The sequence below is a fragment of the Acanthamoeba castellanii genome, assembly GCF_000313135.1.
Source record: "Acanthamoeba castellanii str. Neff unplaced genomic scaffold scf7180000084599, whole genome shotgun sequence".
NCBI lineage: Eukaryota > Discosea > Longamoebia > Acanthamoebidae > Acanthamoeba > Acanthamoeba castellanii.
In genome coordinates, this window is record NW_004457442.1 from 898,657 (window position 1) to 926,353 (window position 27,697).

Below are 27,697 nucleotides of genomic sequence, written 5' to 3' on the forward strand. Positions count from 1 at the left end.
GAGGAGACGGCCGTCGAGGTGCTCATCACCGCCGAGAAGTACGGCCTCGACACCCTCAAGTTGTGGTGCGAAAAGCTCATCGTCGAAGTCATGGAGGTACCGCAGCACGCACGCACGCACGCACGCACGCACGCACGCACGCACGCACACACGCAGAGCAAGAGAGAGACACACACGCACACGCACACGCACACACACGACACACAACACGACTGACCCTTTGTCTGTGCAGGAGCAGAACATTCCGTATTTCCTGCAGCTGGGAGATACGTACCACGCGCCGCACCTGAGGCGCTACTGCCTGAGTGCCCTCTCGGCCCAGTACGACCACATCGATGCCGTCCTTCGCGCGGCCCCCGGCAGCGCGGGCGGGGTCGAGGAGCAGATCGAGAGCGACGAGCTGCGGGCCGAAGTGCTGGGCATCGTGCACGAGCGGCGGCGCAAGCGGAACGCTCTGCTGGCCGACTACGAAGACGTCAACGACAAGGTCTACTTCAACACTGTGCTGCCCACGCTCGCCGATTCGCGCCAGCCGCTGGGCAGGGCCAGCGCCGTCTTCGGCGTCATGGTCGGCGTTGCAGCCGCTTGGGCCTTCCTCGGTGGTATCTAGTAGATTCTTGGAATTCCATTCTTCTAACCGGCAAGAACACAGACGGAGCAGAGGATTCTGAAAAATGTAGGAGCAGAGCGATTTTAATTTTTTAATCGCCGCGCAGTCGCTCGAGGAGGTGAACGACGCTGTCGTGAGAGATGCCGTAGTCGGCGAGCGTTCGCGAATCCTCCAACTGGCGGCCTTGATAGATGATGCGCTGCTGATCGGGGTACGGACCCAAGGCCGAATGGATGATCGCCTTGAGCGTCTCCACCGTCCACGAGGGGTGCACCATGAGCGCGTACGTGTAGTCGCGCAACGTCCTGCAAAATACCTGCACGGTGTGTTGACCCTCGGCCAGGGGTCCCACGATCTTCTCCACGGTCGTGTAGGGATGCCAGGTCATACCCGTGTCGCGCCTGCACACGGGGCACCGGAGGATTTTGTAGCGACCGTCGGGGTGCTTGGCCAGCGCGCACTGCTCGCACACGCGCAGCTTGGTGCACACGCACCCGTCCGGTCCTCGGCGCACACGCAGCACTCGCCCGCCGGGTCGATGTTGGCCCACCGGCGGTCGTCGACGGGTGAACCTGGTTGCGTCGGGCGGCAGGTGGCGGGTGTGCGCGAGGCCGTTGAACGAGACCGACCTCCCCACCGTACGGTGCCCGTCGGGCAGTTGCACATAAGCGGGGCGATGGTCCATGGTGTGTGAAGAGCTGGACCCCAGAAGGGGTCGCGGTGGCTTCTTTTTTGGCCTCTCGCACTTCCAAGAAAAAGATGTTAAAAATTTGGAAGTGCGCGGCGTGCGCAACAAGAACGCGAAGGCCTGGAGTTTACAGCCACGGTGCCCAGCCAGCAAACATCTCGGCAAGACGAATAGGGTCCTGGGCCTCGGCGACGAGCTGCTTGACTTGACCCTCCACACTCAGGGCCTGTCCGTACTCGTAGCCCTGCAGCTTGGCCTTCAGTCGAAGCAGCGCCCGTTCCGCGTCCTTGTTGCCGCTCGCCCCCGACGAACCGCCCGACTCGGCATCGCCTGGGCCGGAAAAGATAAATCAACTAAACTAATCATAATAATACTAATTATTATATAATATAAATTAATATAAATAATAAGAATAATAGTGTCAATAAATAAATAGAAAGACATACCAACTTCCTGGATGCCTTCGTTCTGCTCGTTGTCCTCTCGCTGCAGCTGAAGGGCCTTGACGGGGGAGAGTGCCCACTTGAAGAGCGGGTCGTGGATGAAGACCTCCATGATGGTGAGTAGGAACTCGTGAGACGCCCGCAGCACTTGCATCGTCTCCTCGCAGCACCGCCGGAAGACCCCCTCGCAGCCGGTGATGCCCATGCCATCCACGATGTCCCGCGTCAGGCGGAAGGGGACCACCTCGGGCGTACGCAGGGTCTTGCCCTGCTCGAACGCCACGCCCAGATCGATGTGCACCACCTCCGCCGTGGCCTTGTCGATCAGGATGTTCTGCGCATGCCGATCGCCCAGACCCACCACGTAGCCTACCATAACATACACAACATATCATAATTATAAACATATTTTTTATATATAAACATATTCATATAAAAATTCAGAAATATTAGGAAGGAGGAGGAGTACCGAGGATGGAAGACGAGGCCACGGAGCGGATGTAGTTGAGACGGTGTTCGAACCACAGAGGAGGATCGGGGAACTGCTCCAGGAAGAAGTGGTGGAACACCGGCTTGAACCTGTCCAGCACCGAATCGAACACCTGCTCAACAACAGAAAGAAGTAGAAGATGCAAAAGAAGTGTTAAAAAAAAAGAGCAGCGATGTGTGGCGGTCAATCGGATGATTGGATGAGCGGACGAAACCTTGCGCCTCTTCTTGGCGGTGGCGGCTTCCTGCATCTCCTTACGGCAGTCGGCCGAGAGTATGTCGTTGGGCCGATACCGCACATGCGCGCCCGATTTGTAGTCCCGTGCGGTGCCGATGAGGTACTGCCCCAGCGGGATCGTGTTTTGCACCCACTCCAGCAGACCCGCACACGGCGTCAGAGGTATCACCTGCGCAGGTAATTGAGGTAAGTTTACCGCACACGCACCACCGCACACGCACACACACACACACACACGACACACACCTTGTAGCTCCTAACGCGCAGGCGGCGCTTCCTCGTTTCGGGATTCTCACGAAGCAGGATGTTGACCATGAGGAACATCTGCTGCATCACCGCGTCTTGACGCAGATCATCCGAACCTGCCCGGTGACGATGACACGGTGTGAACGAAAAGCAGAGAAAACTGTTTGTCGAGTACAGTACTCGCGGGAGTGGGGCTCTTACCCTTGACCAACTGTTTGTAGTACTGCCCGTCGGAGCCGATGCATTCGATGATCTTTGGCAAGTTGAGACCGCCGGCAAGGCTGAACGTGTCGCTGAACCTGCTGATGGTGACCATTCCCTGTGTGGTGCCCAGCACAATTTTAGTCTTGTTTAGTCATTGAACGTTGGCCAGATAATCATCATCATCATCATCATCATCATCATCATCATCATCATCATCATCATCATCATCATCATCATCATCGGATACCTGATAGTTGGCGTCTGAACTGACGTCGTAGTTGATCGTCGGCACGGGCACCAGCGAGAGATTGCGGACGTTGCGTACCGAACCGAGCAAAGGTATCGGTTTGGTCTTGTTGAGGAGAAAAAGTGATGAGTACTCTCCAAGCCGGTTCATGTGCACCACAGTGGAACATACCTCGCCTTTGTAGTTGGAGACGTCCATGAAGGCAAGCTCGATGTAGGCCCCTATCAGCTTCTCCATCTCCTGAATCAGTTGCTTGTGCTTGGTCGCCCGCAGGCGATTGAGCAGATCTGTGTCGGGGGAAAAAATGAGAAATTGGACCACTTGAAGGGAGTTGATGAAGAGGCAACCTTTGGCGGCCGTGGCCTTGTCGTTGTCCACCAGGTAGCGATTCTTGCTCTTTTGGGCAGCGACGACGCGGTCGCCGTTGGAGAGCGCGAAGATTTGCCACAGGGCGTGGTGCGGGTGGTCTACCGCGATGGCCTCGATGACGGTGTTCAGCACGTCCTGGAAGTTGGCCGTGCCGCCATCTCCGCCGGTCTCGTCCCCTTCCTCTTCGCTGTCTCCCAGTTGCTTGGCCTTGCCTTTGCCTTTGCTCGCGCCAGCAGCCGCAGCAGCGGCTCTGGTCTTGCTGCGCCCCACGTACTTGGTCACTTTGCCCGCCACCGACCTGGCCTTGCCTCTCCTTTTGTCCGACGCTCCGGCCTGTTGTTGGATCGGCGTACTTGGTTAGAACAATAAAAGCATAATTATATAATAAAAGAATATAATAATAACAATAAACGTGTACCTTGGCAATCTCGGTCGGCGCGGCATGGATGCGTGAGGCGATTTGATAGATAAGCGGCACAAATTTGCGGGAGGGCAGCCCTTCCTGGAGCGACTCACTGAGCTTGAAGTTCACCGTTGGGTCTGCCAAGGTGCAACATAGGATGGAAAGAAGGTGTGAGGAGAGAAGGTGGTGGGAAAGTAGTCGTAACAATATCACGAACCTGATGGGTTGTTGAACCAGAGCGAGCACAGGCGGAACATGACCCTGATGTCATACTTGTCCCCGCTCAGCAGACACCTCAAATAGTTTTCCACAGCCGAATGCAACAGCTCCTCGCGATCTGGCCACAGACATAGCAGCAGAGCGAGAGGCGTTGGTTGGGTGAGGGCAATTGCACTGGGAGGCATGGGGCGGCACGGGGTTGTACCCTTTTCGAGGCGCCGGTTCTCGGACTTGTCGATTTCGCACTGTCGGCGCAGCACGATGGTGTGACGCAGTAGATCTTTGTCCTTGGGTCGTGTCTCGAGCAGCTTCTCGCACTGCTGCAGCTCCCTTTCCTTTTGCTTGCGTAGCTCTTGCGACATGGCCCACTCGCTTGACTTGAGCTTTTCAACCAAGTGTCCGTACAACCCTGATAACGTGCGAGAGTTAGTGAGCAACCGCCCCAAAAGAACTTGGGTCCAGCGTGGGTGCCCGACGGCACGTACCGTCAGCGTAGCGAGCCAGCGTGAAGTAGGCTCGACCGCGGTTGCCATCATCAAAGTGCTGATAGAGTTCGACCGTCTTCTGGAGGTGGTCGTTGATGATCGTCGAAGAGCTCTCCGAACGAGTTTCGGCGAGCCACTTGCCTGCGCATATAAATGTGCATCAGGTGATGAACAGTTGCCTTGCCGGGAGGTTCAGCCTCTTTCAAACGTTACCTGTGCAATAGGTGGCCTCTGCGTAGGCCCTGAGCAGGCGCTCATCAAGCGAAGCGGGTCTTCCCTTCTCAGTCGCCTTGGCCTTGCCGCGGCTTGCAACCTCCACGTGCTTTGTGTAAAGCTCTTCCAGGGACTTGGTCAACAGCTTGCCGATGCTGATGGCCTTGTCGCCCTCGCCCTGTTTTATATACACATCACCAACCACCCCGGACCATGTGCTGTCAGTCAGATTCCAGATAAGACAAGAACAACAAATAAGAAAAAAGAAGGCGCACCTGGTCCCAGAGTACTCGGGCTTCGGCCAGACGCCAGGATACGCTACTGACCGCATCCTGGTGGCTTACGTGCTTGAGCTAGAAGAGGAGTTATAACAAGGAGGTCAATCAGTCAAACAGACAAATACGCGATGCGGCGGTTTGTGCGTGCGCGGTACCTGATGGATGCAGTTGGAGGCGATCTGGAAGCACTCGGCCTTGCGAGCCAGTTGGGCAAAGGTGCTCAGCTGCGCGGGGAGGTACTCCCCCTTCTCCAGGATCTTGAGAAGCGTGGTGCCCAGGGAGAGCAGGGGCTCGATCAGCTCAAAGTTGTTCTCCATCAGCGAAAGCCGTTCGCGCCAGCCGCTGAGCAGGTTGTCCATCTCCACCGCCGACGGGATCCGCTTCGTGCGTAGAGTGAGCCCAGCGCTCGTGCCTGCCATGGATTGTCGCCCCTCTCAGGCGTTAGATGCGCAGTGGGTGGTGGCAAAGCTGGGCGCGAATTCCTAACATACCAGGGGTCATGGGCGAAGGCGTCGCGTCGATTCGCTTGTCTTCCCCCCAGCGAAGATTCCAGGCGTGCTCGATCTCGCCCAGGAACTGAAGCTTGGCCAAGGCCGGGTAGACGCTCTTGGTACTCTCCAGACTGGTCACGCCGATTGCTCGCACCAGTTCCAAACGCGTCTTACGGAGGTTCTTCCAGAACACGGCTTGGTCGCCATCATGCAGCGACCTGGGTACGACTGGCTGATCAGCATTGTGTGTGTGTGTGTGTGTGTGTGTGTGTGTGTGTGTGTGTGTGTGTGTGTGTGTTGCGCACCTGAGACATTGATATGATCCCATGTGGAAGTTGGAGTTGCTCGAAGGCGACTGCGCTTGATCATCTCCGCCCTCGTCCGACTGCCGCGTGAACAAGAGTGGGTTGACGGAATGACGGAACCAGTCCATCTGCCACTTGCACGTACGCCAGGCCTCCTGTACAAATGTGGTGCGGTACAGGAAGGAATGTAAGAAAACTGTGTCAGCCTTAAAGTTGGAGGAGAGCAGCGTACGGCGTATTGGAATTCGGAGAGATCCAGGAAGTGGCTCGGGTATTGTACGGCGAAGCCGCGCAGGTACACCTCCAGCAGGTGGTGGTGGCCCAGTCTCTGCAGTGAAGTCAGCAGGCCCTGACAGAGCGGAAGCGGGGGTCGGTTGCCGGAGTGCTGCAGCGTCATATCGTATGCGCCCAGGGCCTTGCTCCAATCGTGCTCGTGCTCGTAGGTTTTGATTCGCGAGTGGATGCTGGATTTCAAGTGATAAAAGGAATTGTGTCAGTCCATTGCTGAGAAGTTATAATGAAGAGAATAAATTAAAAAGGGGGTACCTCTGATTTCGTTGAAGGCCATAGATGCTGTCCGGTTCGTTGATGTTGCTATAGATCCCCAGCAACAGCTCCATGTAGGGGGGCGTTTCGTCCTGGTCGACCACCGCCATTCTGTCGCTGCCGTTGCTACTGCCTGCGCTGCTGCCGCCGCCGTGGACATCAAGGAAGCGCGAGTAGGACTCATCCGGTGGCAGTTGGAGCTGCCCTATCTCCTTTTCGCACCACAGCTCAACGTATAGCAGCGAGGTGAGGTAGGCCGAACACCTGTTAAGGGAGTTCAGGTTAGTGTATCAGCTGACAGCACCTACATCATCGTCGTTATCAGCATCAGCATCAATAATACCTCTGAGCCGCACGTGCGATGTCCAGGAAGTTGAAGTCCTTCCAGAAGTCCGTGTGCCAGAACCTCTGGCAACCGCTCTTTGCTCCTCCCTTCTTCTCCGGAGGAGCTTTGAAGTCGCCTGTGGTCCATCATCAAAGACGCACGACTCAAATGAGAACTAACGCTTCCAGGAAGCAAAGGCCGAAAGGTTGAGCGATAGGTACCTCGCTTCTTCGATGTGACAATGGGCTCTTCGGGTTCCTCGCCTTGTGCCATAAATTGCTTCCGCAAGACATTGAGCGTGTGCAGCGTAAGCTGGATCGACTCAGTATTGGTGTTAGCGTCACACAGGATGTAGGTCCTGCAGGAGTGGTCAAGTGAGTGAGTGTTGGCGCTCCTGTAATGGTGGTGTACGGGCGCATGAAAGGGTCGAGGCATCGCACCTCAAGTTGTACGAGACATAGGCAGCCAGGCTCATAGTTGAAGCGGTGCTCGATGACGCCGTGGTGAGCGTGATTGTGGAGTCGTCGGGGAAGCAGATGACGTTCATCACCAGGAAGGGGAAGAGAAATTCAGCAAACTCGGGCTTCTTCAGGCACATCGGAGCGGACAAATGCAGCATCCTGCCCGAGATCAAGTAATAAAAACAAGAAATGTAAGTCACTGCCGCGCACGCGCTTTTGGTCCAGCAGCGCTGATGAGTGCAAGACAACGAACCTGTCCTTCACGGCGTGTTTGGCCAACGCGTAGGCAACGTGGCACACCCATTCGTTGTAGCTGTTGTACTTGTGCGGAGACCAGAGATCGGCCGTGGAAAGAGCGATCTCGGGGAGAGCATACGGGAAGGCAGGAGGCTGAGAAGCAGAGATACGCGCAACTTTAAGGAGCCAAGCCTTGATACAAATTAAAAGAAATATAAAAAGAAACTAACGAAAGGATGTACCTTGGCGTTCTTGACCGAGGGGCGGTAGGGCATCAGCTCCTCCTTGATCTCTTCGCTCAGAGCGTTGAGGGCGCTGTTGCCAGAGTTGGTGCACAGGACTGCTTTCAGACAGTTGGAGGCCATGTGCAGAACGTCGACATCGGTGTCGGTGAGGTAGGCATTCAACAGCTCCAAGATAGAGATCTGTCGGCCGGTTCGACGCGCGCAGGGTTAGCACGGAGACAGAACAGCAAAGAAATAAATTGAACGGTACCTTGGCGGCCTTGGTCTGTTGCTCCTTGGACGCCCGCCCTGGGGGACCACCAGCCGACTGCGAGGCGTCATGCGGGAACGAGAAGGCGATGGCGTAGGGGTCAACCGCACCCAGCTCGCCCAGGCACTCACCAGCCATTTGCTGGATCGCGCTGTCGTATTGAGGAGCGCACAGCTGTACGAGCTCCCAGATCAACCGATCGATCAGGCTCTGCTGTGTCTCGGCGCCCTGCGAGGCAACTGCAATCAACAGAAAAACTCGTCAACGTCGAGAGACAAGAGTGCAGTTGGTTGATTGATTGGTTGACGTACCTTCGGAGGAAGGTGCCTGTTGCTGTTGCTGTCCCAAATAGGGCATTTGCGCCTGCTTCAGTAGACGAGTGAGATCCGTCTTGGACGTCTTGAGCAGCCTCTTGAGATGCGCCAGGGAAGCTATCTTCGTCGCAACGGAGATGGCGGATGACGCGGCGACCTTGTGTGCCATCGAGCCCGTCCCAGCTCCCGCCCAGGTGCGAATGAAGCGCTCGATCTCTCCGGCCAGGCTGTACTCGCCTCGCATACTAACATGCAGCCAAACATGAGTGAAGGCCAGACATCAAAATAAGAACAAAAAATAATAAATAATATGGTACCTGTAGTAGATTCTGTTGATCTCTGCGAATACGGAGCTCTCCGGGAATGGGTCCAGGTGCAGTATCGCGTCCTTGATCTGGGTCTGCTTCATCAGTAGCGAGAGCACCGAGAGGGCCTCGAGTTGACCCGGCTTGTTGACCCGTTGCGCGAGCGGAACGATCGAAGTGACGATGGCCTTGAGGTGGTGGCCCAACCTCTTGCCGTTCTTCTCCAGCGCGAGTGTCTATTGAATGGAGGCAAAGTTCAGCAGAACAGAAATATAATGCAAAGAAATTGAAAGAAAAAGGTACCGCTATCTGCTTGAGCAGGTCACAAGAGAGCGAAGCCAGGTTGGGGTTGTTGATCGAGCGGAGGATGGTATGAATGACGTCACGCAGCACGCTGGCGGTGCAGGCGTTATCGCCCAATATCTCGACGAAGAACTTTAGCACTCGGAAGGCCCTCAATTGATCCTGCGAGCAGCAGAAGCCGCAGAGTGGGACGAGAGTTGAGCAGGCTCAACTGTCATAAGCTGAGAGAGTTGAGTTGCGTGGTACCTGGCGCCGATGGGCGGTAGCCAAGCGCTGGTTGAGGTGTAGCAATATCTTCTGCACTCGGTCCTTCGTCTTGAAGAAGAGGGAAACCACTTCCACCTTGAACCCCTGAGCCAAGTGTTTCAGTACGTTCTTGATGGTGTCGGCGGAGAAGTAGAGATTGCTGTCATCTTCGTCCTCTTCTTCCTCCTTCTCCGCAGACCGTTCTTGACTCTCGCTATCCTCAACTGCAGTAAATATGGTGGAAAGCGTAAGGTTACAATTTGAGCTGTAGCGAGAGACGCATTGATATCAAACACCAATGGAGTGTACCAGACAGTTGGATCTTGGTGAGGTCGAGCAGCTTGATGAGGATCGTGTCGAGTTCTTTGGGTATCAGCTGGTTCACCACCTCCGCACCCACAAACGTCGGCAGAAAGGTCTCGCAAATGTACATGCCCAGGTCCTTCTTCTCCTTGCTCGGCGCGTAGTAGAGCGGAAACGTTTGCGCAAAGATGGCCGGATAATGCTGGAGCACTGTCCAGAGCAGAAAGTACTTCATAAGCCCTCACGCTGTGTGTTTGACCGACACGCACACGCACACACCACTGACACACACCGCACACGAGAGCATACCGAGTTTCTCGGGAGTGACGGCCAACTGTTGTGCGACGAGCTCGAGGTTGTCGCGGTCGGTCAGATAGACGAGCTTGGGCAGCAGGATGGCGGCGAAGTGGCTGAGGAAGTCCTTGAGGCTGGCTTCGTTGAGGAGGTGAATCGGGAAGAGGTGGAGTGGGAACTTGGCCTCGCACCACCGGCCCAGGAGGAAGGGCAGGTGGTCGGAGAGCAGCGACTGAGACGAGGGATAGGAGAGCGTCAGCGCGATGTGCTCGATGATGTAGGCCACGAGGTCGGACATCTCCTCTGCTTCGTCTCGGCCGCCTTCGTCGTCATCTTCAATCTCGTCCTCTTCGTCGTCGCCGTCGCGCTTCTTCTCTTTTCCCTTGCGAGAAGACTTGGTTGTCGCTGCGGCCTTGGGTGCGGGTTTCTTCTCTTCAGCACCGCTACCGCTGATGACGCACAGCTCGAACAGGATGCGCTGCTCGTTGTCCGGCGACACGCACGCAATCTCCCCGAGCGTGAGCAGGGCGGTGACTCTGCCCTCCTCGGAATGGTACTTGCCTGTGAACACACACGCACAGGGTGAAAAAAAAAGAGTTGAAAAAATGAGAGAGCGCCGGGAAGAAGAACCGCGACCCTTGTGTCGTTGGGGAGGCGGGCACACGCACTGATAGGCAGCAGCTGGGGCGACAAGTCGTTGAATATTTGGGCTTGGTGCGGGTAGAGCGAGAAGAACAGGGTGATCGCCCGGCTCATGTACTTGCGCACTTGATAGCTCGGGTCCTTTGTGTCGGTGTTGTGCCGGGCACGAAGAGTGAGTGGAAAAGTTTGGAGGAAAAAGAAGGGGCCTAGACCAGTCCCGACGTACCTGGAGCAGCTTGAGAAAGACCTCGGAGAAGTCCTCGCCGTCCTCCTCTTCGAGGTTGAGGAACTCACGGACGCACTGCGCCAGGGCCACGCGAGTGGGCCAGCTTATTTTGCCGTTTTCCCAGAGGGCGACGAAGGTCTTGAGCAGCGCGGTGCCGATCTTGATTGCAAACTTCCTGTGGTCCTCCGAGCTGATGATCTGAAAGGCACATGGTTCAGTGAAGGGCACCACATCATGGTGTCCATTTGTTTCCATATGGCGCCGCGAGAAGAGCGTTCAAATACCTTGGCGTTGAGGAGACCGATAACGCGCTCGACAACTCGTAGCAGATTCCGGCGTACGGACTCCCGGCCAAACGCGTCCGGCTGCGAGGTGAGCCGTCTGATGCCCGTCAACACCTTTGGGGGTGAAATATACGCACCAGGCCAACATAGAGTCAGTGCACACGCATTGAGCAGAACACGCACACGCACGCACATGCACACGCACACGCACACAAAGCCAAAATGATGCGGTACCTTTTTGACATAGTTGGCCTTGGTCTCATGGCCCAGGTCCTTTCCGGCGAGACGCGCGTCATCCAGCGGAAGCGCAGGAGGGTACACGCTGTCGTCGTAGAACATGCTGTCCTTGTCGATGGGAGCAGCTGGTACCCATCATTTAGAAGTGTGAGCTAGCGCTCTGCTATGTTCAAACCACCTTATGGGTATTGCGGTTGATTGTCGTACCGGACGTCTGGAGCGCTGGTTTGCTGTTGCAAATGTCCAGCAGGTGTGCAGCCAGCTCGAACTTGAAGTTGACGATCTGGGTGAGCTTGAACAGCTCCATCAGCACATCACCGATGCTTTCGACGGACTGACAGAGCTGCGACGTGGCAATCTTGGCTATCGTGCGAGCTGCCATCAGTACACAGTCGTCGTTGGGCGTGCTGGCCATTTCGCCTTCGGAGAGGTGAAGAAGATGGGTCAGCTTCTGTGGCACGAGTGGACGGAGGTAAGGGCCTAAGTACTGGAAGCCAGTTCGCTAGCACTTGTATCGCCGAAGCTCTCCTGCTTGGCTCGACCTCCTCGCATGGGGCTCTGCACCACTGGGGTTTCCTCCATCAAATCCAGGTCCACAGTGTCTGATCGAGAGTGAGACCTCGTCGCTATGAGGGCCTACACACACACACACACACACACACACACACACACACACTTCAGTCATTATACAACGCACTTGGGCAACAAGAGGGTTTTTAGTACCTGGCCCTGACTCTCCTTGCTCTGCTTTTGCACTGCGGCGCAGTACTCGTCGAGGTAGCTAATCAGGAAGGCCGTGAGCGGCTGGAGGAGGTGCTGGTAGCGGTCCAGCGGATTACTCGCGCTCTCAATCGACGACGCAAAGCTGGCATCGCTCCCCCGAGGCGTGCGGTCGGTTCCTTCGGCTCTGCGGGTCTTTCCTTCGGGTCGTGTGGCCGAGTTGCTAATTCCTCGCGGACGATCGCCGGTGGAGGCGACTGCCCGGGGCGAGCCGCTGCGTGACGCAGCCCATGACCCGACCAGCGAATAGAGCCGCTGGAGGAGCTGGTGCAGGAGCTGAGGGTGCGTGGTGAGCAGCGGCACGTTGGTGGCCAGGAAGTCGAGCAGTGCGGCGAGCGAGGAGTCGGCCAGGGTCATCACGCGCTCCACGTCCACGGCGAGCAGGGAGTAGTCGGCTGACTTGGACGACGAAGACGACGGCGCGGACGAGGAAAGGAGGAGCGGAAGAAGGATGACGATGACCTGGGAGAGGTTGCAGATCTCCACCAGAACGAGCATCAGCTTGTGCTTGTCGAGTCCCATCGTCTTCAGCTTCTGGGCGCTGTCGAACAGGGCACGACCGAGGCCCAGCAGTTCGTCCGTGCGACCACAGAGCAGCTCGATGCAGCTGCTCTGTAGTCGAATGCGCAAAGGCACCGAGATCTGGTTCTTGCCGAAGTGGTGCTTGGTCGGCGCCGACTTGCCGCCCGGGGTCGCGCAGAGCTGGTCACTAGCGTACAGCTTGCGCGAACAGTAGACCTCCGCCAGTCTCCGCTCCACCATCTGCGATTCACTTAAGCTCACTCCTATGTTTTGCGAAAAGAAGAGTAAGGAAGTGGTTGGTTGGTTGGTTGGTTGGTTGGTTGGTTGGTTGGTTGGTTGGTTGGTTGGTTGGTTGGTTGGTTGGCCACTGTACCGGTGTAGTCTTCGATGCCGACAAACAAAGCGGGGTGGTCAGGAATCGAAAAGTTGAGCGAGGCAGCCGCAACACTCCGCCGAAACGGATGGGACTCCTGGCTCGAGCTCCTCAGGACTTCTTCCTCGTCGAAAGGATCCTTGATGGCGGGCGACGGCCCCGGTCGGATCAGCGCAATGACGGCCGACGCGATGAGGTAGGGCGAGATCGGTTTGAGCATGTTCTTGGACAGTCGGACGTTGATGGTGTCGCGATTGAGAGACAGGAGCAGCCACTCCACGAGCCGTTCCCTCTGAGTGATCTGGCCGTTGTTGTCCTTCGCCGCTGTCGGATCGGTCGAGGGATCGCCGTAGCGTCGCTTCTTCAGCCCGCGCGCCACCTCGGCGTGGCCGCCCCACTCCGCGGCCGCGTCTTTGATCTCATGGCGTCGCAGGAAGCTGATGACGAACTCGATGGCGGCGATGCCGCACTTGGCGGGCTCGTTGAACAGCGAGGCCTTCCAGAGCTCGCCTTGCGACTCGCCCACCAGCTTGGCGTCGACCAGATCGTGGTCGAGAATCTCCTTCATGAGCGCCAGCGCCAGCTCGACGCTGCCCGAGTTGTAGTAGGCCATCTTGCGTACCAGCGTCTCCCAGACGCCTTGCCAGAGCATGCCCACCGTGCCTCGATCCACAAGCCTGCGCTGCGACTCGGTCTTCTTGAGCGGCGCGCGCTCGAAGAGGCTGGTGTGGGCCATCAGGCCCAGCTCTGGCACCGTCGACTCCATCAGGTCGCCAGCGTAGGTGGTCTGAACGGTCTTCACGAGCCCAATGAGCCCAGCGAGTGTCCAGGCCTAGAAGTAAGACACGGAAATCTAGTTCTCAGCTCTGCGAACGTATAGACAGAAAACAGAAGAGGCCGTCAGGAGCGGCGTACCTCGACTTCGGGCTTGTCGGATAGATCGCCCTTGAGAATCATCGCCAGACTTCCAACGCCCTGAAGGTGATACCTGGGCGGCAAGAGGTACGGGTGCTTGCCCAGCATGACCGTCAGGAGCTGCAGCCATGGCAGGACCGAAGACGAGAGAACGTAGGCGCCGTCGTCTGCTCCGATGATGGTTATGCCGCCGCCGCTGCTTCGTCGCCCTGTTTTCGGCCGAAGAAAGATAAGCTACCGCATAAGTAGAAAAGGTGAAGAAGAAGAGCTAGTGCCTTCTGCTATCGTCGGCGCCAGTAGGTTGCTGCTGCCGCTGGTGGCGCTGAGCGCCGCGGGAGACGGGAGAGCCGATGCCATCATCTCGAACACGTCGGTCTGTTTCCGCCGCTTTCGCGGTTTGGTGGTCTCGGGTTCAGCTTTGGTGGGCGTGGGCTGATTCTTGCGTTTCAGTTCCTCGCTGGACTCAAGCTGTTCCTGTGTCAATTGATGATGCTGAGATGGTGGCATACTTCAGCGAAAGGGAAGGGGGAGCTACCTCCTGGGAGGAAGGCCCCGTCATGCAAGCCCGACGATGGGCCATGTGTAGAAAGACATCCACAGCAAACTCTAGAAAGGATCGCCACCGATCTTCCAGGAACAGAGGGTCTTCTTCGTTGAAGCGAGACTGTCGCATCCGGTTGCTGCAAACGAGATGTGTTGATCGATGGACAACGTGGTAAATAGTGCGGAAACAAAACGCATATTGTAATAGCGTACCTGGAGAGAAGCTGGTAGGCCTGGCCTGCACTCCTCTCGAGCTCTTTCGTCACCAGGTCAAACAGGGTATCCAGGTAATCGATGCCATAATGCAGTCTGGCCTCTGTGCATCACAATAAGAACCATTTGACACAATGAGAAAGTTTGGAAACGAAGTCGCGAGTTCCCAGAGAGGAATTACTACAGTAACGCACCTACAGCAGGATTGGCGGTAGACAGGATCTTGCCGGTGAAGGAGGTGTGGAGCAGGAGCTGAAGCCGGAAGAAGTATACGATCTGTTCCTTGAGCAGCTGCTGCCGGGTGTCCCACCGTTTCAGGAAGGTGGCATGCAGCTCTGTTCCGAGCTGACGCGCACGCGACCCCTCGTCCATCGCGCAGGTCTGCAGCAGATAATTGAGGGCAGACAACAGCGTAGCTGAAGCAGAAGAAAGTGTGATCAGAAGTGAGCTTTGAGGAGCGCTGGGAGCTGGGGGGCTCACCTGATGGCTTGTTGTCCTCCATGTGCTCGGAGAAGTATTTCTTGAAGAAGGCGTAGAACTTGGTGAAGAAGGGCGCCAACTCCATCGGGTAATGAGTCAGGAGGCAATGGTAGGTGCGAGCGTAGATTTGATGTTCGATGGCGGATGAGGGAGTAGACAGCAGGTACTCGCCATACAGCGCCAGCAGTTCTGTACCCCATTCGACCGATTGATGTGAGCTGCAGCAAGTCTTACACCAGGAGCCAACACCAACAGAGGGTCAACCAACCTTCGAAGAAGCTCGAGCTCGCAAGCTGGCAGTAGCTGGGGACGGGTAGAATGTAGTCGCATAGGAGATCGCTGTACTCCTTCAGGAAGGGCTGCTGTTGGGCGTCGCTCTGGCACAGCATGCGTACGAAGTGCTGCGTGAGGTCCTTGATCGAGAGGAACAGCCGTGGGCCGCCTGCAATTATACATCGAAGTGAGCTGCTGAAAGACGCTTCTTCATTGACGGGTAGCTGAGAAGAAGAAGAAGAAGAGAAGAAACAGCAATGAGGAGACGGACGTACGTTGCTCAGCGATCTTGAGCGCATTCTTGAGAGCATCAAGCACGTCCTTCCTCAACGCCGGCGGCTTGGCGGCCTTGCGCTTGGATGACTGGATGTGCTCCACTTCGCTCTCCACCATGGCCACCACGGCACGCACCACATCGTCCCATGTGGTCGTATGCCCTGAGCGTATGTGCGATGGTGGCGGTCGGTGGTGGACACAAACGAACAACACCAAGCATGAGCAGAGCACCATGAGCACCTTTCTTTCGGGCCTCCGAGGGCTTGAGTAGTGCGGCGACGCTGCTTTGGTCCACCTGCTGGCACACTTTGTCGAGACTGAGTAGTGCCAGCAGCTCGGCCAAGTTTCCCTGTGAGCATGATGAGCGCGAAGATGAATTTCAGTGTTCTCCATCGTTAATCCATCCAGTTGCTACTCAAAGAATGAAGATAAAATGCAAGATCAAACTCGAGATCCAGTACTAATTACCTTGCGCTCTTTGACCTTGGTGGACGTGGCGAGCAGGTTACATTTCTGCCTCACCTCCTCCAGAGCCGACATCCTCTCCGCAGCTGCGGCCAATTTTTTAGAATAAAAAAAAAGTAAAGATGAAAACGCGAATTTCTTTGTTCATTTCCCTCTATTGCTCATTTCGCTCAGTGCCAAGGAGAAGCAGAGCAGGACGCAATGAAGCCAAGCCCAGCCCAGTACCGACGTTTCGAGCGTACCAAGTCCGTTCAGTTGGTACCTTCTTCGCAACGTCCGTCACTTGCCTCAGTTCTTTTTTTTTTCTTTTTTTTTGTTTGCTACTTTTGTACCTGCACCCCCCTCGGCTTTGCCTGCGGGCTTACACGCAACTGACCTCTTTTACTGTTTCGAACTCCGCCACATGTAGTTTGCACAAGACTTCAGCGATGAACAGGTTTGAAGCTCTCGCTTCTTTGGCCTTTTTGCTCGGACCTGCTAACGGTTTCGCTGGCTCTGTTTGTGGCTATCAGATAACAGTCATGCGAGAGCTGTTTGATCTTTGCGACGCTGACGGTGACGGCAACATCGCAGCCTCTGGTACGTACCGCACCTGTACACCCGAGCTCGGGCTCCCTTGGCTGCTGTCGTCTGATTTGTTGATGGCTCTTTCTCTACAGAGCTGAGGCAAGTGATGGACGAACTGGGCCTCCAGGTGGGCAAGGAAGAGTTTGAACAACTCTTCAAGGAATTGGACACCAACAACGACAAAATGATCTCCTTTGGAGACTTTCTCAGGTACACTCGAGCGGTGTTATGACGGCTGACAATCGCTGTGCCCTGATTGCTCATCCACTCACTTTGCTCTTCTACGAAATCGTGCCGTTGCTATCCGCAGTGGCCTCAAGTGGATACAGAAATCCATTCGCATCACGGCGTCCTCGGGCGCGGTGCCAGTCCGCAAGCCGCCCGGGTCGAACGGCTCCTCACCTGCCCCTGCGTCTCCGGGCTCTGCCTCCTCGTCGTCATCAGTTCCGCCTGGTCCAAGGCGGCTCGGCCGCACCCGAAGCGTCACTCAGTTTATCGAGGAGACTGGTGGCCTGAGCGAAGGAGAACTGGCAAAGATGAAGAAGTTCTTCAAAGAGTGCGACGAAGACCAAGACGGCACGGTATCTACTACACCTCAACTCCTTACCTCTGCTGCGTGCAACCTTGAGGATACTAGTGGTGTACTGAGCTCTCAACCACAGGTGAGCAAGAGGGAGATGTGGAACTTCCTGCACAAGCAGGGAGTCGAGGCCTCCAAGGAAGAGTTCATTTCGTTTTTCAACGAGCTCGATGACGACCAAACCGGCACCCTCTCCTTCAAACAGTTCGTCACCGGCATTCAGGGTCTGCGCAAGGTGAGGGCGCCCTCCAGCTGCTGTGCTGTTGCTCCCTTACCCGTAACACTAACAGTTTCGCTCTAGGGCCTGTACATTCTCCGAGCCGCCCCAGCCCCAGCCCCAGCACCTGCCTCGCCCGCGCCCGCGCCCGTCAAGTCGGCCAGTCCCCCGCCTCAGTACATCAATGCCCGGGCTTGCTCCTTATAAGCCCGGAAGACTCACATCGCACCCTGATGCAGAAGGCTGAATGCCCCCACAGTCAGTCCGCAAGCACGGCGCGCATCGGCTGGCGCTCGCGACATGCCCCGACCATCCGGGTAAGGCTGCCCTGTGCCCGTGCAACACGATCGTGGCGACTAAACTCAAACAACCCACACGCCGCTAGTTCTCCGGCGTCGCCGCTGGCGTCCTCCCCCACGATCCACCGTCCTACGGCTGCTGTTGCGTCACCGTCGCCATCGCCCAAGGGGCATACAATTCCACGTCCCCTGGTGCGGAGCAGGACGCTCGCGGATCTCGTGCAGCAGGGTGTGCAGCAGGAGGAGGTCGGCCACGTCCGCGAACTGTTTTCCCTGTGCGACAAGAACGGAGACGGATCCATTGATATGGTACGTGCCGATGAATTCGTTTCATTTATTCTCTCCATGCCATTGATTGACGAAGCTCGGCTGGGCTGACCCCGGTTTGCTGGTGCAGGATGAACTGAACGCGGTGTTTGTAGAGCTGGGTGCGCTATCCACCCAATCCTACATAGAATTGGTTTACCGATAAGTCTAGTCAACAAAGGCGTCTGCTGCTCACTAACCGCTTGCGCGCTCATTCAGGAATCCGAGCAACTCGGGAAGAAGTGGCGTCCCTGTTCCAGAAGTTGGCCGGTAACCGTCGAGTGATCACCTACGATGAGTTCCTCAACGGCATGCAATGGCTCAATAAGGTGAGTTGTGCAATCTCACTGCGTGTGAGTGGTGATGTCTTGGCATCGGTTTTGATTTTTCGTCTCTCTGATCTGACTACAGGGCGTGGTGCTGTCAAATGCGCTCGAGCAACAAGCTGGCGCTCCTGCGAAGCGAGAGGAAGCACAGAAGAGGATTGCAGAGTTGGAAAAGACCAACGAAGTCCTGCGTTCGGTATGACAAACCTCGCGAACAATGTGTCTGCACACACGCACACGCACACGCACACGCACACGCACACGCACACGCACAAAACTAACTTTGTCTGTGGTTGCAATGCAGTACTTGCAAGAGTTTGTTGGAAAGGTGGCGATGAGGGCCGACAAGGAGTGCAAGACCCAGCACCCCAAGGTGCGCTTTTGGACATATCTAAACCGAGGAGCCGCGGCTCACCCATTTATTAAACTAAATGTATGTATGCAGACTGCCGCCATGTTGCTGGAGCTGCTTGACTACCCGCTCATACGGCAGGTGCATACCATCATCCCATGAGAAGTTGTTGTTGTTGTTTGTCCATTCTCTGATGCGACATATCTTGTGTGGCTCGGCCAGATGGAGGGCTTTGTCGGCGGGAAGCTGACCACCCCGGAGTCAGACGAGGCCATCACCAGCACACAGCGGCAGCTCGCCGCTGCCGGACGGAAGAAGTGACATTGCCAGGACCTCCACTACTACTACTTGATGAGAGCCGGCGGGATCAGTTGCAGCCTCTTGGCTGCGAGAGTTGTCCCCCAGATCGGCTCTTGTTCAACCTCGTGCAGGTGGTTGCGTTGTCGACAAGAAAGCTCGTAATATTTTTGGTCACCGGAGTGAACAGAGGACAACAAAAAGCTCCAACAGAACTCGGGACAACAACGGCTCGCGGACGTGAACAAACCACATCTCGGTTTTTCATCCAAGGTAGCTGGTGGTTCCCGCAGCTCTTTCTTCCATGATGGTACGCTGCCCCTCGCCTGGCAAGTAAAGATTTCGGAGGGCTTACCATCTTGCACCCTCCCCATCCGCCGTTTTGCAATCGAAGGAGGATAAACGGAAGCACATCATCAACGAAGTGATAGAAACGGAGCGCGCGTATGTCTCCTTTCTATCCCTTCTCGTTCAGGTTCGTCCCATCATTGCTCATCTTTCCTCCCTGTTTCTCCCTTCGTTCTTTGTTTTCGTTCTTTTATTATTAATTTATTATTTATTTATTTAGTCCTATTTTGTTTTCATGTCGTTCGGGCGCCCTGGTGTTGCTCGCCCTGGAACTACGTCGGAGCGTAGTCGCACTCACTGCCTCGTGCTTTTATTTTTTATTTTTTTCTTCTTCTTCAAGGCCTACGCCAAACCCCTGAAGGAGCTGGCCAAGGCAGGCCGGGGCGTGATCGATGTCCACAGCGTACGAAGCATTTTTTCGGACGTGGAAACCATTCACTTCTTCAACTCTCAGCTCCTGGCCGACCTCTCCGCCGCCTCGGCGTCCGGCTCGCCCCTGGGCGACATTTTTCTCCGGATGGTACATGAACCACCTTGCACCACACACACGCGCCACACCTCATGTGCGCGCCCTTGTGCGGTTGGCTCAAGGGGTCGTGTTTGTTGGGCTGTGCGCAGGGCACCGGGCTGAAGCTGTACACGTCGTACATCAACAACTATGGAGCCGCCCTGCAGGAGTTGAAGAAGCAGCAGGCCAACGCGACCTTTCGTGCTTGGCTCGAGGTGCGTACCTCCAGTCACAAGCCCCCCAAGAGTACTTTCAACTGCCGGTCATTGCGCTCACACCACCCCTGTACGCAGCAAACGAAGGCCCAGAATCTGGAGCAGTTGAAGAGGAACGATCTGTCGTCGCTGCTGGTGATGCCCATCCAACGAATACCCCGCTACATCCTACTACTCAAGGTTATCATGAGAAACACGTTCACACGCAACACGCAACACGCAGCACACAGCACGCAACACGCAACACGCGCATCAGGACATGTGCGAACTGACAGTTGTGCTCAATCCGTGCAGGATTTGCATCGCAGCACTGATCCGGTCACGGATACGGAGGAGCACGCCAAGCTGGGCGAAGCGGTGCAGATGATCAGCGAATTGGCGCAGTACATCGACCAGAGCAAGCGCACGTCCGATAACTTCCTTCGCCTCGCCGAAATACAGAAGAAGCTACACGGCCTCAAGGAGGTACACGCAGCCTCTTCTCATATTACTTATTCTCTATCATTGAACCAAGAGGCTGAATGCTTTCCGTCGTTGTGTGTGTGTGCGCGCGCGCAGAAGCTGATTCAACCCCACCGCCGGTTCATCCACGAGGGCAAAGTGGTACTGACCAAGCAGGGCGTCGCGTCGACGCTCGAACGCACCCTGTACCTGTTCAACGACATCTTGATCATCGCCAAAGAGGAGGAAAAGGAGTCAAGAGGAGGGTACGTGCGAGCGCTTTATGCCGCTCGTGCTTTAGACATCACTGATGATTTGTCACAGCAGGCGTATGATGCAGTTCAAGTGTCTGTCGTCGGTGTCGGCGATCACGGTCGAGCCCGAGGAGTCGAGCAACGGTTGTTCGTTCCGGCTGACGTGTCACCTGACCAGCCTCAACGCCAGCCCGCAGGAGTCGAAGCTCATTGTCACCGTCGCCTCGCCCTCGCACGTCAAGGAGTGGATAGCCAAGTTCGATGAGGCCATCGGCGACACGAAGCACAAGTGGACCCGTACGTGGCACACCGGAGCTATAACTCCTCCCTCTCGAGCTCTCTAAGGCTCACCCTGTTCTCTTTTTCTGCCGCAGTCGACCTGGAAACGAAGCCACTCGGGGACAAGCGCAGGCTCTGGCTACACGGTTCAGCGGCGGCCCGGTGCGGTGACATGGTGTATTTCTTTGGCGGCTCCACTGCCGCCCGCTTCCGCAAGTGTCTCTGGACGCTCGATCTCAGTACGCGCTTGCTTTTATCACGTGTTTTATCATTTATTTATTTATAAATTTATTTATTTAACAGACGAGCTGACGTGGATGCGGAGGAAGAAGACCGGCAAGGGTCCCTCACCGCGGCGAGGGCACAGCGCTACGGCGATCAAGCACGAGGGGGAGGACGTCATCGTGCTCATTGGAGGCATCGACGGCCGTGCCGCCCTAGGTGACGTTCATCTTTTCCAGTGCTCGAACTTCACCTGGCTCCAGGAAAAGGTGCGACACCCTCCCGAGCTATGACACACATCGCACACGCACACGCACACCACCGCACGACCGCACACGAGGCTTACGTGAGATTTTGTGTCTTAGGCCAAGCTGGCCAATTCAGCTGAGCTCGGACCCAGGAGTGGCCATTCGGCGACTCTCGTTGAAGACTGTGTGTATGTGCTGGGCGGCAAGGACGATGGCGGCGTTCACTACACTGAGGTGTCCATATTGGACACACGCACCTGGCGATGGAACACCGCGGCGACCACCACCGGCGAGGCGCCGCCCGGCCTCTGCAGTCATTCGGCCACAGCGGTCGGTCGACGCATATTCGTGGTCGGCGGTCGGCGCTCAGACGGCGAGGCCTCGCGTCGAATTTACATTCTCAACACCGGTACCCGCTGACGCGTGTGTCGTGTGTGTCGTGTATTGGCTGACACCACGTCGCGTTGTGGTGCAGAGGACATGTCGTGGACTGCCGGTCCCGATTTTCCGGCGCTGGCGGGACACAAGGCGAGTGCGTACGGGGACGATATCTTCCTCGTGGGCGGAACCTCGTCTCCCGGCAATCGAAATCAACATCTGCTCTTCGTTCTTCGCACCGGTACGCGATCCCCAAGATCGTCTTCGCTTTTCTCTTTCTCTCTTCGTTCTTTCTCTTTTTCTTGTTTTTTCTTGTTAGCCATTAATATTTGTTTTATTTTATTTTATTTCGTAGAATCGCTGGCGTGGGAGCAGGTCGATGTGTCGGGCGTGGAGGGCTTTCCCGATATCGAAGAGAACTACTCGCTCATGCTGACGGAGAAGAAGGCCCTCCTGGTCCATTCCTCCCAACCGACGCACGCCGTGGGGTCGCGTCAATCGCAGTCCGTGGACAGTGCGATCAGCGTGCTGCGCCTCGAGTCGACGGAAAAGCGGATCAAGCTGCTGTCGTCGCCGCCCGCCACCTACGGCGGCGGCGAGTCCGGACCCAGCCCGCGCGTGGCGACCACCACATCGGCCGACAGCATCACCGGCGCATCGCCGCGCCGGAAGGCCTCGCTTCGCAACCGCCGCAACACTCTGGGGAAGCGGCGGGGCCTCGAGTCCCAGTCGTCGTACTCCTCATTCTACGACGACTCTGCGTCCGAAGGTGCTCCCCCTCCCGGTTCGTACTTTAGGGAAACGAAGAATTAAGCGGCGAACGCTTCGCTCTTTCTCTCCCTCTCGGTTCGTGTGCGCAGGGCGGAGCAGCGTGGACTTCTCCGCGGATTCAGACAGCGCGAGCGAGCGCGACCACATCGGGTCAAGGCGACGCCACGGCTCCTTCTGCTCGGACTCCGAGGCGCCCTCGCCGGCCTCGTCCCGCGCGGCCTCGCCCCGTGTGACGATCGAGGCCGCCTCCTCGGCCCTTGCCTCCGCGGAGAGTGGGACCGGAGGCATGCGGTCTTCCGACGCGCAAACGTCCGAGGAGGAGAACGACTGGGCCGGGCCGGCCAAGCAGCAACCAACGACCAAGCGCGACAACAAATGGAAGCGCTTCACCCGCAGCTTCAGCGTCGGCAACATGTGGAAGTCGCAGGAGATCTCCGGTGCACACCACCTTGTTACGTTGAGAAATCGATTCCAGGCTGGTTGCTAACCAACTCGCATGCGGGTGGTGATGACGATGGTGTGCAGATGGGGGAGGTGCGGCGGTAGAGGAGGATGGCGAGCAGAGCCCGGCACTGACGCCGTCGTCGGCGCGCAATTCGGCCCAGATGGGGGCGGTGCCGCACGAGGGCAGCGCCAAGGAGGAGCTGCTGGCGCTGCTCAACAGCCCCGGCGCCCTGGAGTCGAAGCAAAACCGCTCCATGTCGCTCTCGGCGGGCGGGCTCAAGACCCGCGCGGCGATGGAGAAGACCACCAAGTCCCCGAGCCCCAGGGCCGACGGTATGGCGGCCTGCCGCTCGGTCAGCGAAGACGCCGAGCCAATCCGGACTGCGGGCAAGGCCCGCAAGAGCTTCACCATCAGCGGCCGGCGCAAGAGCCGCGCGGCCCTGCTTCCGTTCGATCCGCCGCTGTCGCCGTCGCAGTCGCCCGATCAGAGCAGCAGCGGCTCGGCCACTCCCACAGGGTCACCAGGGTTGGCCACGGGGCAGAGCCCGCGCAAGTACGCAACGCTCAAGAGCAAGCACTCGCCGGTGGTCGGCGCGACGTCAGCGGGCAACGAGGACACCACTCCGCGCTTGTCGGTTCGCTCGCGCACGAGGCTGGGTTCAAGCAGCAGCGCCGCGAGTCCGCGCAGCCCCGCGATCGCGCGCGGCTCGGACTCCGAATCGCCACCGGCCGCAAGCGCCGCGCACGACAAGGAGAAGACGCCGCAGGGCAAGGGCGCCAGCGACAGCGCCAAGGGATCGCCCACGCCCAAGAAGCAGCTTTCCGTACGTGTCACACCACCGTCCTGCTACGCCGGTGTGCATTCGGCTGAACGTGCTGCTGGGGTGTCGGGTGGTGGTGGTGGTGATGGACAGGTTGCGCAGCGGCTCAGCTTCAAGAATCTGCTGCACCGCGGCGGAGATAAGGTACCCTGGTCTCCTTGAAATGACCACCTCCGACCTCGCTCGCGAGTTCGCCTTCACTCACTTTTTTAAACCGTCTTTCCACACAGGAGCGACACTAGACCCACAGCACCTGCATGCAGCTCGCGAACTGTACAGTAATCGGGAGAAGAAGAATACAACGTTGGGTTCTCTCACTTTCGTCTCCCCCTATTGATGTTTGTTGACTTCTGGGCTGCACGTGCGGGACATGTTGTCGGCAAAAACGACAATATTGCTTGTCGCTATTATGTTCTCTCGGCCGGGCTTGGTCCATTTTGTTGTGCCGAGCAGAAGAGTAGGTCGAGAGTCATGCGTCGAGTGTTGGGGTCGGTGTCGCGCGAGCAGCAAGTTGTACGGAGCGGGGTTGTTGCTACGGCCCGCAGCGTGCGGTCATACACTACAGCCGCCGCCGCCTCGGCCACAGTGTCTGGCCGCAAATGGGACGCCATCGTTGTGGGCGGCGGACACAACGGCCTCGTCACCGCTGCCTACCTCGCTAAGGTGCCCTCCCATTCAATTCACTTCATTTGATTCAATCGATTGAGCAATGGAGGAAACGAGATTAAATCTTTGGGCGCTCGACAGGCAGGCAAAAAGGTGGCGGTGCTGGAGCGGCGGCACGTCGTGGGTGGGGCGGCGGTGACAGAGGAGCTCCTGCCGGGCTACAAGTTCTCGCGGGCGTCGTACCTGTGCAGCCTGTTCCGACCCCAAATCTTCAAGGACCTCAAGCTCAAGGAGGTAAGTACCGCTTTCATCTTCCCCTCAACCGCCTCCTCCCGCACATACTTGGCATTCTACAGAAACGACGCCCCGACATTCTCCGCCCGCTGACTTGTGCTGTGTCGCGTGTGCGGTGTCGTGTGTGCGTGTGCGTGTGCGGTGGTGCGTGTGTTGTGTGAATTGTGTAGAAGTATGGAGTGAAGCTGTATCAAAGGAACCCGTCGTCATTCACCCCTCTGCTCGATGGACGCTACTTGCTCATGGGCGGCGGCACCATGGAGGAGACCCAGCGCGCGATCGCTCAGGTGAGTTTACCCATCCGCCCAACGTTGTTTCAAAGCCAATCTATTGCTCACCACATTATCTACATTACATGTTTTTACACTACATTGCTTTGCTTGAATACTACATATAGTTTTCCAAGGCCGATGCGGAGGCGTACCCCGAGTACGAGGCCATGCTCGACAAGCTGGTCCACTTTATCAACCCGCTCATCGATGAGATTCCGCCCAACCTGGGCGAGTCGCCCTTCTCGGGCAGCCCCAAGCAGGTTCGACCCACCGTCGCCACACGTCGTGACAGCCTCGATGTCGACTCTGTGGACGTGTTCACTCATAACACTCCCGTCTTCTTGATGATGACAACGGAATCACCATCATCGTAGGTGCTGGACAAGCTGGCGTCGCTCTCCCGACTGGGGTTGCGGACCGCAAAGCTGGGCAAGGACATCGCTCCCCTCTACGAAATCGTCACGGCACCCGCCGCACAGATTCTCAACAAGTGGTTCGGTAAGTGTATCTATTCATGTGGCTGTGGCTGTGGCTGTGGCTGTGGCTGTGGCCGTGGCCGAGGCCGTTGTTTCCCACATCTAAATGGCGCGTGCAGAATCCGAGCCGTTGAAGTCGACACTGGCCACTGATGCCATCATCGGCGCCATGACAAGCCCCCAAGTGCCCGGCAGCGGCTACGTACTCCTCCATCACGGTACACAGCCCTTACCACCCGCCACAATGCATGGTTGATAATTTTAAAATTAATAAAATTATTATTATTATTAACAAAACAAATACATATTATCTTGTTTAAAAAAATGTTGGCAGTCATGGGAGAGACGGACGGCATCCCGGGCGCGTGGAGCTACGTCGAAGGCGGCATGGGCTCGATCTCGCGGGCGATTGCCTCTGCGGCCGCTGACGAAGGGTACATACATACCTTGCGCTTGGCCTTTGAGTCGAGTTGCGTGCGTGCTTCGCATTGCTCACACCGTGCACGTCTCCTGCGCTGCTTAGGGTCACCATTGTCACCGACGCCGCCGTCAAGTCCATCATCGTGTCAGGTACTGTCAGACCACCTGCGCTTCTCCACAAACAAGAAATTTTTATATTCGAAAAAAAAAAACTAAAGGCCCCGGTACGCAGAGCGTGGCGCTAGCGGCGTGGAGTTGGCGGACGGCACCAAGCTGGAGAGCGACCTGGTCATCTCCAACGCGACGCCCGAAGTCACGTTCCACTCGCTGCTCTCCCAGGAATCGCAGGCCCGGCTGCCCAGCAGCTTCAGGTACAAACGAAGTGGTGTTTTTCTCGTGCGTGTGCGTGTGCGTGTGCGTGTGCGTGTGCGGTGATGCGTGTGTGTGTGTGTGTGTGTGTGTGTGCAGTGGTGCGTGCGTGCGTGCCGACCTGACTTTTACTTGGTGTACGCAGGCAGCAGCTCAAGCACTACGACTATACGTCGCCGGTGATGAAGATCAACATCGCCCTCAACCAGATCCCCAACTTCACCTGCCTCCCCAACCAAGCCCCCGGCGTAGGTGCGCACCAAACCAGAGCCAGAGCGCCCCTTGACCCCCCCCTCGCGATGCTTCTTGGTGAGCTTGGGCCATATCTAAAGTTGTAGACCGCTGACCCTGTGGCGCGTTCTACAGCGGGTCCGCAGCACCGATGCACCATCCACCTGGGCGCCGAGTCCATGGCCGACATCGAGACCGCCTACCAGGACGCCCTGCAGGTAGACTTTATTTATTATTTATTATTTATTCGCTCATATTTTGTTTGTAACCGGTTCTGTTTTTATCTGTCTACTTATTATTTAATATTTGTTATTTATTAGTTGTTAATTTAAAATGATTTCATTTTCTCAACTTTTGCTGACCCGATGGTACCATCAGGGCACGCCCTCGCGCAAGCCGGTGATCGAAATGACGATTCCCTCCTCGCTCGACCCCACGCTGGCCCCCGAGGGCCACCACGTCGCGTCCCTCTTCGTCCAATACGCGCCCTACCACATCCGCGTACGGACCGCCCGATCGCCCCCTTTTCCCTCTGCTTCGTGGCCTGGCCACCATCTGCCGCTGACGTGGCCGCGGCCTTCTCCCCTCACCACACCACTCATCACAGGGCGGAACGTGGGACGAGAAGACCAAGGAGGAGTACGCCGACAGGGTGTTCTCGCTCATCGACCAGTACGCGCCGGGCTTCAAGCAGTCGGTCATCTTCAAGGACATCCTGGCGCCTCCCGACCTGGAGCGCGTGTTCGGGCTCACCGGTACGTAGTCTCTCGCTCGCTCGCCGGCTCTGTGGGTGCCCAACTCACTCGGCCGCGGCGCGTCATCGGGTGGGCAGGCGGCAACATCTTCCACGGCGCCATGGGGCTCAATCAGCTGTTCTTCATGCGCCCGTCGTCCGGCTTCGCCCGCTACCAAACACCGATTCCCGGTTTGCACTACACCCCTTTTTTCGCTGCGTCCCTGTGTGTGATGGTTGATTTCTTACATCGCGAGCGGGCACGCGCGCACGCACAGGACTGTACCTGTGTGGTTCGGGTGCGCACCCGGGCGGTGGCGTGATGGGCGCTGCCGGCAAGAACTGCGCACGGGCCATCCTCAACAATGCGTGAAGCCACTGTTGCACCTTCGTGAGCTCAAGCTCGCGCAACAGGAAATGAATCGAAAGGCCGCGTG

At 57.0% G+C, this 27,697-nt stretch overlaps 5 protein-coding genes and 1 pseudogene across 5 annotated transcripts in view; 3 read left to right on the forward strand and 3 right to left on the reverse strand.

The window, feature by feature from the left end:
• The window catches only part of ACA1_061370 (BTB/POZ domain containing protein), a gene marked incomplete at both ends in the record, with an annotated part of 5,982 nt that extends 5,372 nt beyond the window's left edge, over nt 1–610 (forward strand). Inside the window, 2 exons of the mRNA XM_004339363.1 lie at nt 1–96; nt 233–610. The exon at nt 1–96 is cut by the window's left edge and continues 135 nt beyond it. Coding sequence (XP_004339411.1) covers nt 1–96; nt 233–610 — 474 coding nt within the window. The remainder of the gene's footprint in view (nt 97–232) is intronic.
• A 91-nt stretch (nt 611–701) lies between these two features.
• Nucleotides 702–1,295, reverse strand: ACA1_061380 (annotated as a pseudogene).
• Nucleotides 1,296–1,425: 130 nt separating this feature from the next.
• Nucleotides 1,426–13,844, reverse strand: ACA1_061390 (FATC domain containing protein; the record flags this gene model as incomplete). Its single annotated transcript, XM_004339364.1, has 41 exons — nt 1,426–1,628; nt 1,745–2,110; nt 2,211–2,343; nt 2,446–2,637; nt 2,715–2,830; nt 2,895–3,033; nt 3,166–3,270; nt 3,337–3,452; nt 3,513–3,867; nt 3,953–4,074; nt 4,155–4,274; nt 4,362–4,565; nt 4,642–4,782; nt 4,855–5,032; nt 5,130–5,186; nt 5,288–5,544; nt 5,624–5,841; nt 5,929–6,083; nt 6,161–6,392; nt 6,475–6,738; nt 6,818–6,935; nt 7,021–7,157; nt 7,240–7,419; nt 7,514–7,650; nt 7,740–7,922; nt 7,993–8,231; nt 8,304–8,551; nt 8,624–8,847; nt 8,915–9,076; nt 9,161–9,384; nt 9,470–9,673; nt 9,773–10,318; nt 10,426–10,540; nt 10,626–10,823; nt 10,910–11,023; nt 11,144–11,271; nt 11,354–11,566; nt 11,635–11,782; nt 11,870–12,711; nt 12,822–13,653; nt 13,737–13,844. 41 exons carry the CDS (start codon nt 13,842–13,844, stop codon nt 1,426–1,428), a joined length of 8,973 nt encoding a protein of 2,990 aa, XP_004339412.1.
• Nucleotides 13,845–14,342: 498 nt separating this feature from the next.
• On the reverse strand, nt 14,343–16,061 carry ACA1_061400 (uncharacterized protein; the record flags this gene model as incomplete). The annotated part of the gene is made up of 8 exons (XM_004339365.1): nt 14,343–14,400; nt 14,493–14,595; nt 14,687–14,908; nt 14,973–15,161; nt 15,241–15,414; nt 15,521–15,682; nt 15,762–15,870; nt 15,990–16,061. The coding sequence occupies 8 exons, from the start codon at nt 16,059–16,061 to the stop codon at nt 14,343–14,345; spliced, it is 1,089 nt and encodes a 362-aa protein (XP_004339413.1).
• A 126-nt stretch (nt 16,062–16,187) lies between these two features.
• ACA1_061410 (EF hand domain containing protein) lies at nt 16,188–18,954 on the forward strand (the record flags this gene model as incomplete). Its single annotated transcript, XM_004339366.1, has 13 exons — nt 16,188–16,244; nt 16,499–16,565; nt 16,646–16,763; nt 16,864–17,134; nt 17,216–17,368; nt 17,610–17,680; nt 17,853–17,958; nt 18,047–18,077; nt 18,175–18,284; nt 18,367–18,477; nt 18,586–18,654; nt 18,727–18,774; nt 18,856–18,954. The coding sequence occupies 13 exons, from the start codon at nt 16,188–16,190 to the stop codon at nt 18,952–18,954; spliced, it is 1,311 nt and encodes a 436-aa protein (XP_004339414.1).
• A 661-nt stretch (nt 18,955–19,615) lies between these two features.
• ACA1_061420 (RhoGEF domain containing protein) lies at nt 19,616–27,633 on the forward strand (the record flags this gene model as incomplete). Its single annotated transcript, XM_004339367.1, has 30 exons — nt 19,616–19,798; nt 19,897–20,001; nt 20,080–20,181; nt 20,296–20,466; nt 20,560–20,708; nt 20,770–20,993; nt 21,071–21,214; nt 21,279–21,466; nt 21,563–21,854; nt 21,921–22,064; nt 22,179–22,592; nt 22,684–23,031; nt 23,120–23,862; nt 23,953–24,003; nt 24,313–24,522; nt 24,607–24,759; nt 24,930–25,046; nt 25,157–25,213; nt 25,292–25,345; nt 25,406–25,529; nt 25,627–25,725; nt 25,842–25,941; nt 26,031–26,077; nt 26,160–26,298; nt 26,442–26,548; nt 26,663–26,745; nt 26,906–27,028; nt 27,135–27,282; nt 27,360–27,452; nt 27,539–27,633. Coding segments are annotated over 30 exons (5,007 nt in total), but the record flags the coding sequence as incomplete, so codon positions are not given.
• Nucleotides 27,634–27,697: the final 64 nt, after the last annotated feature.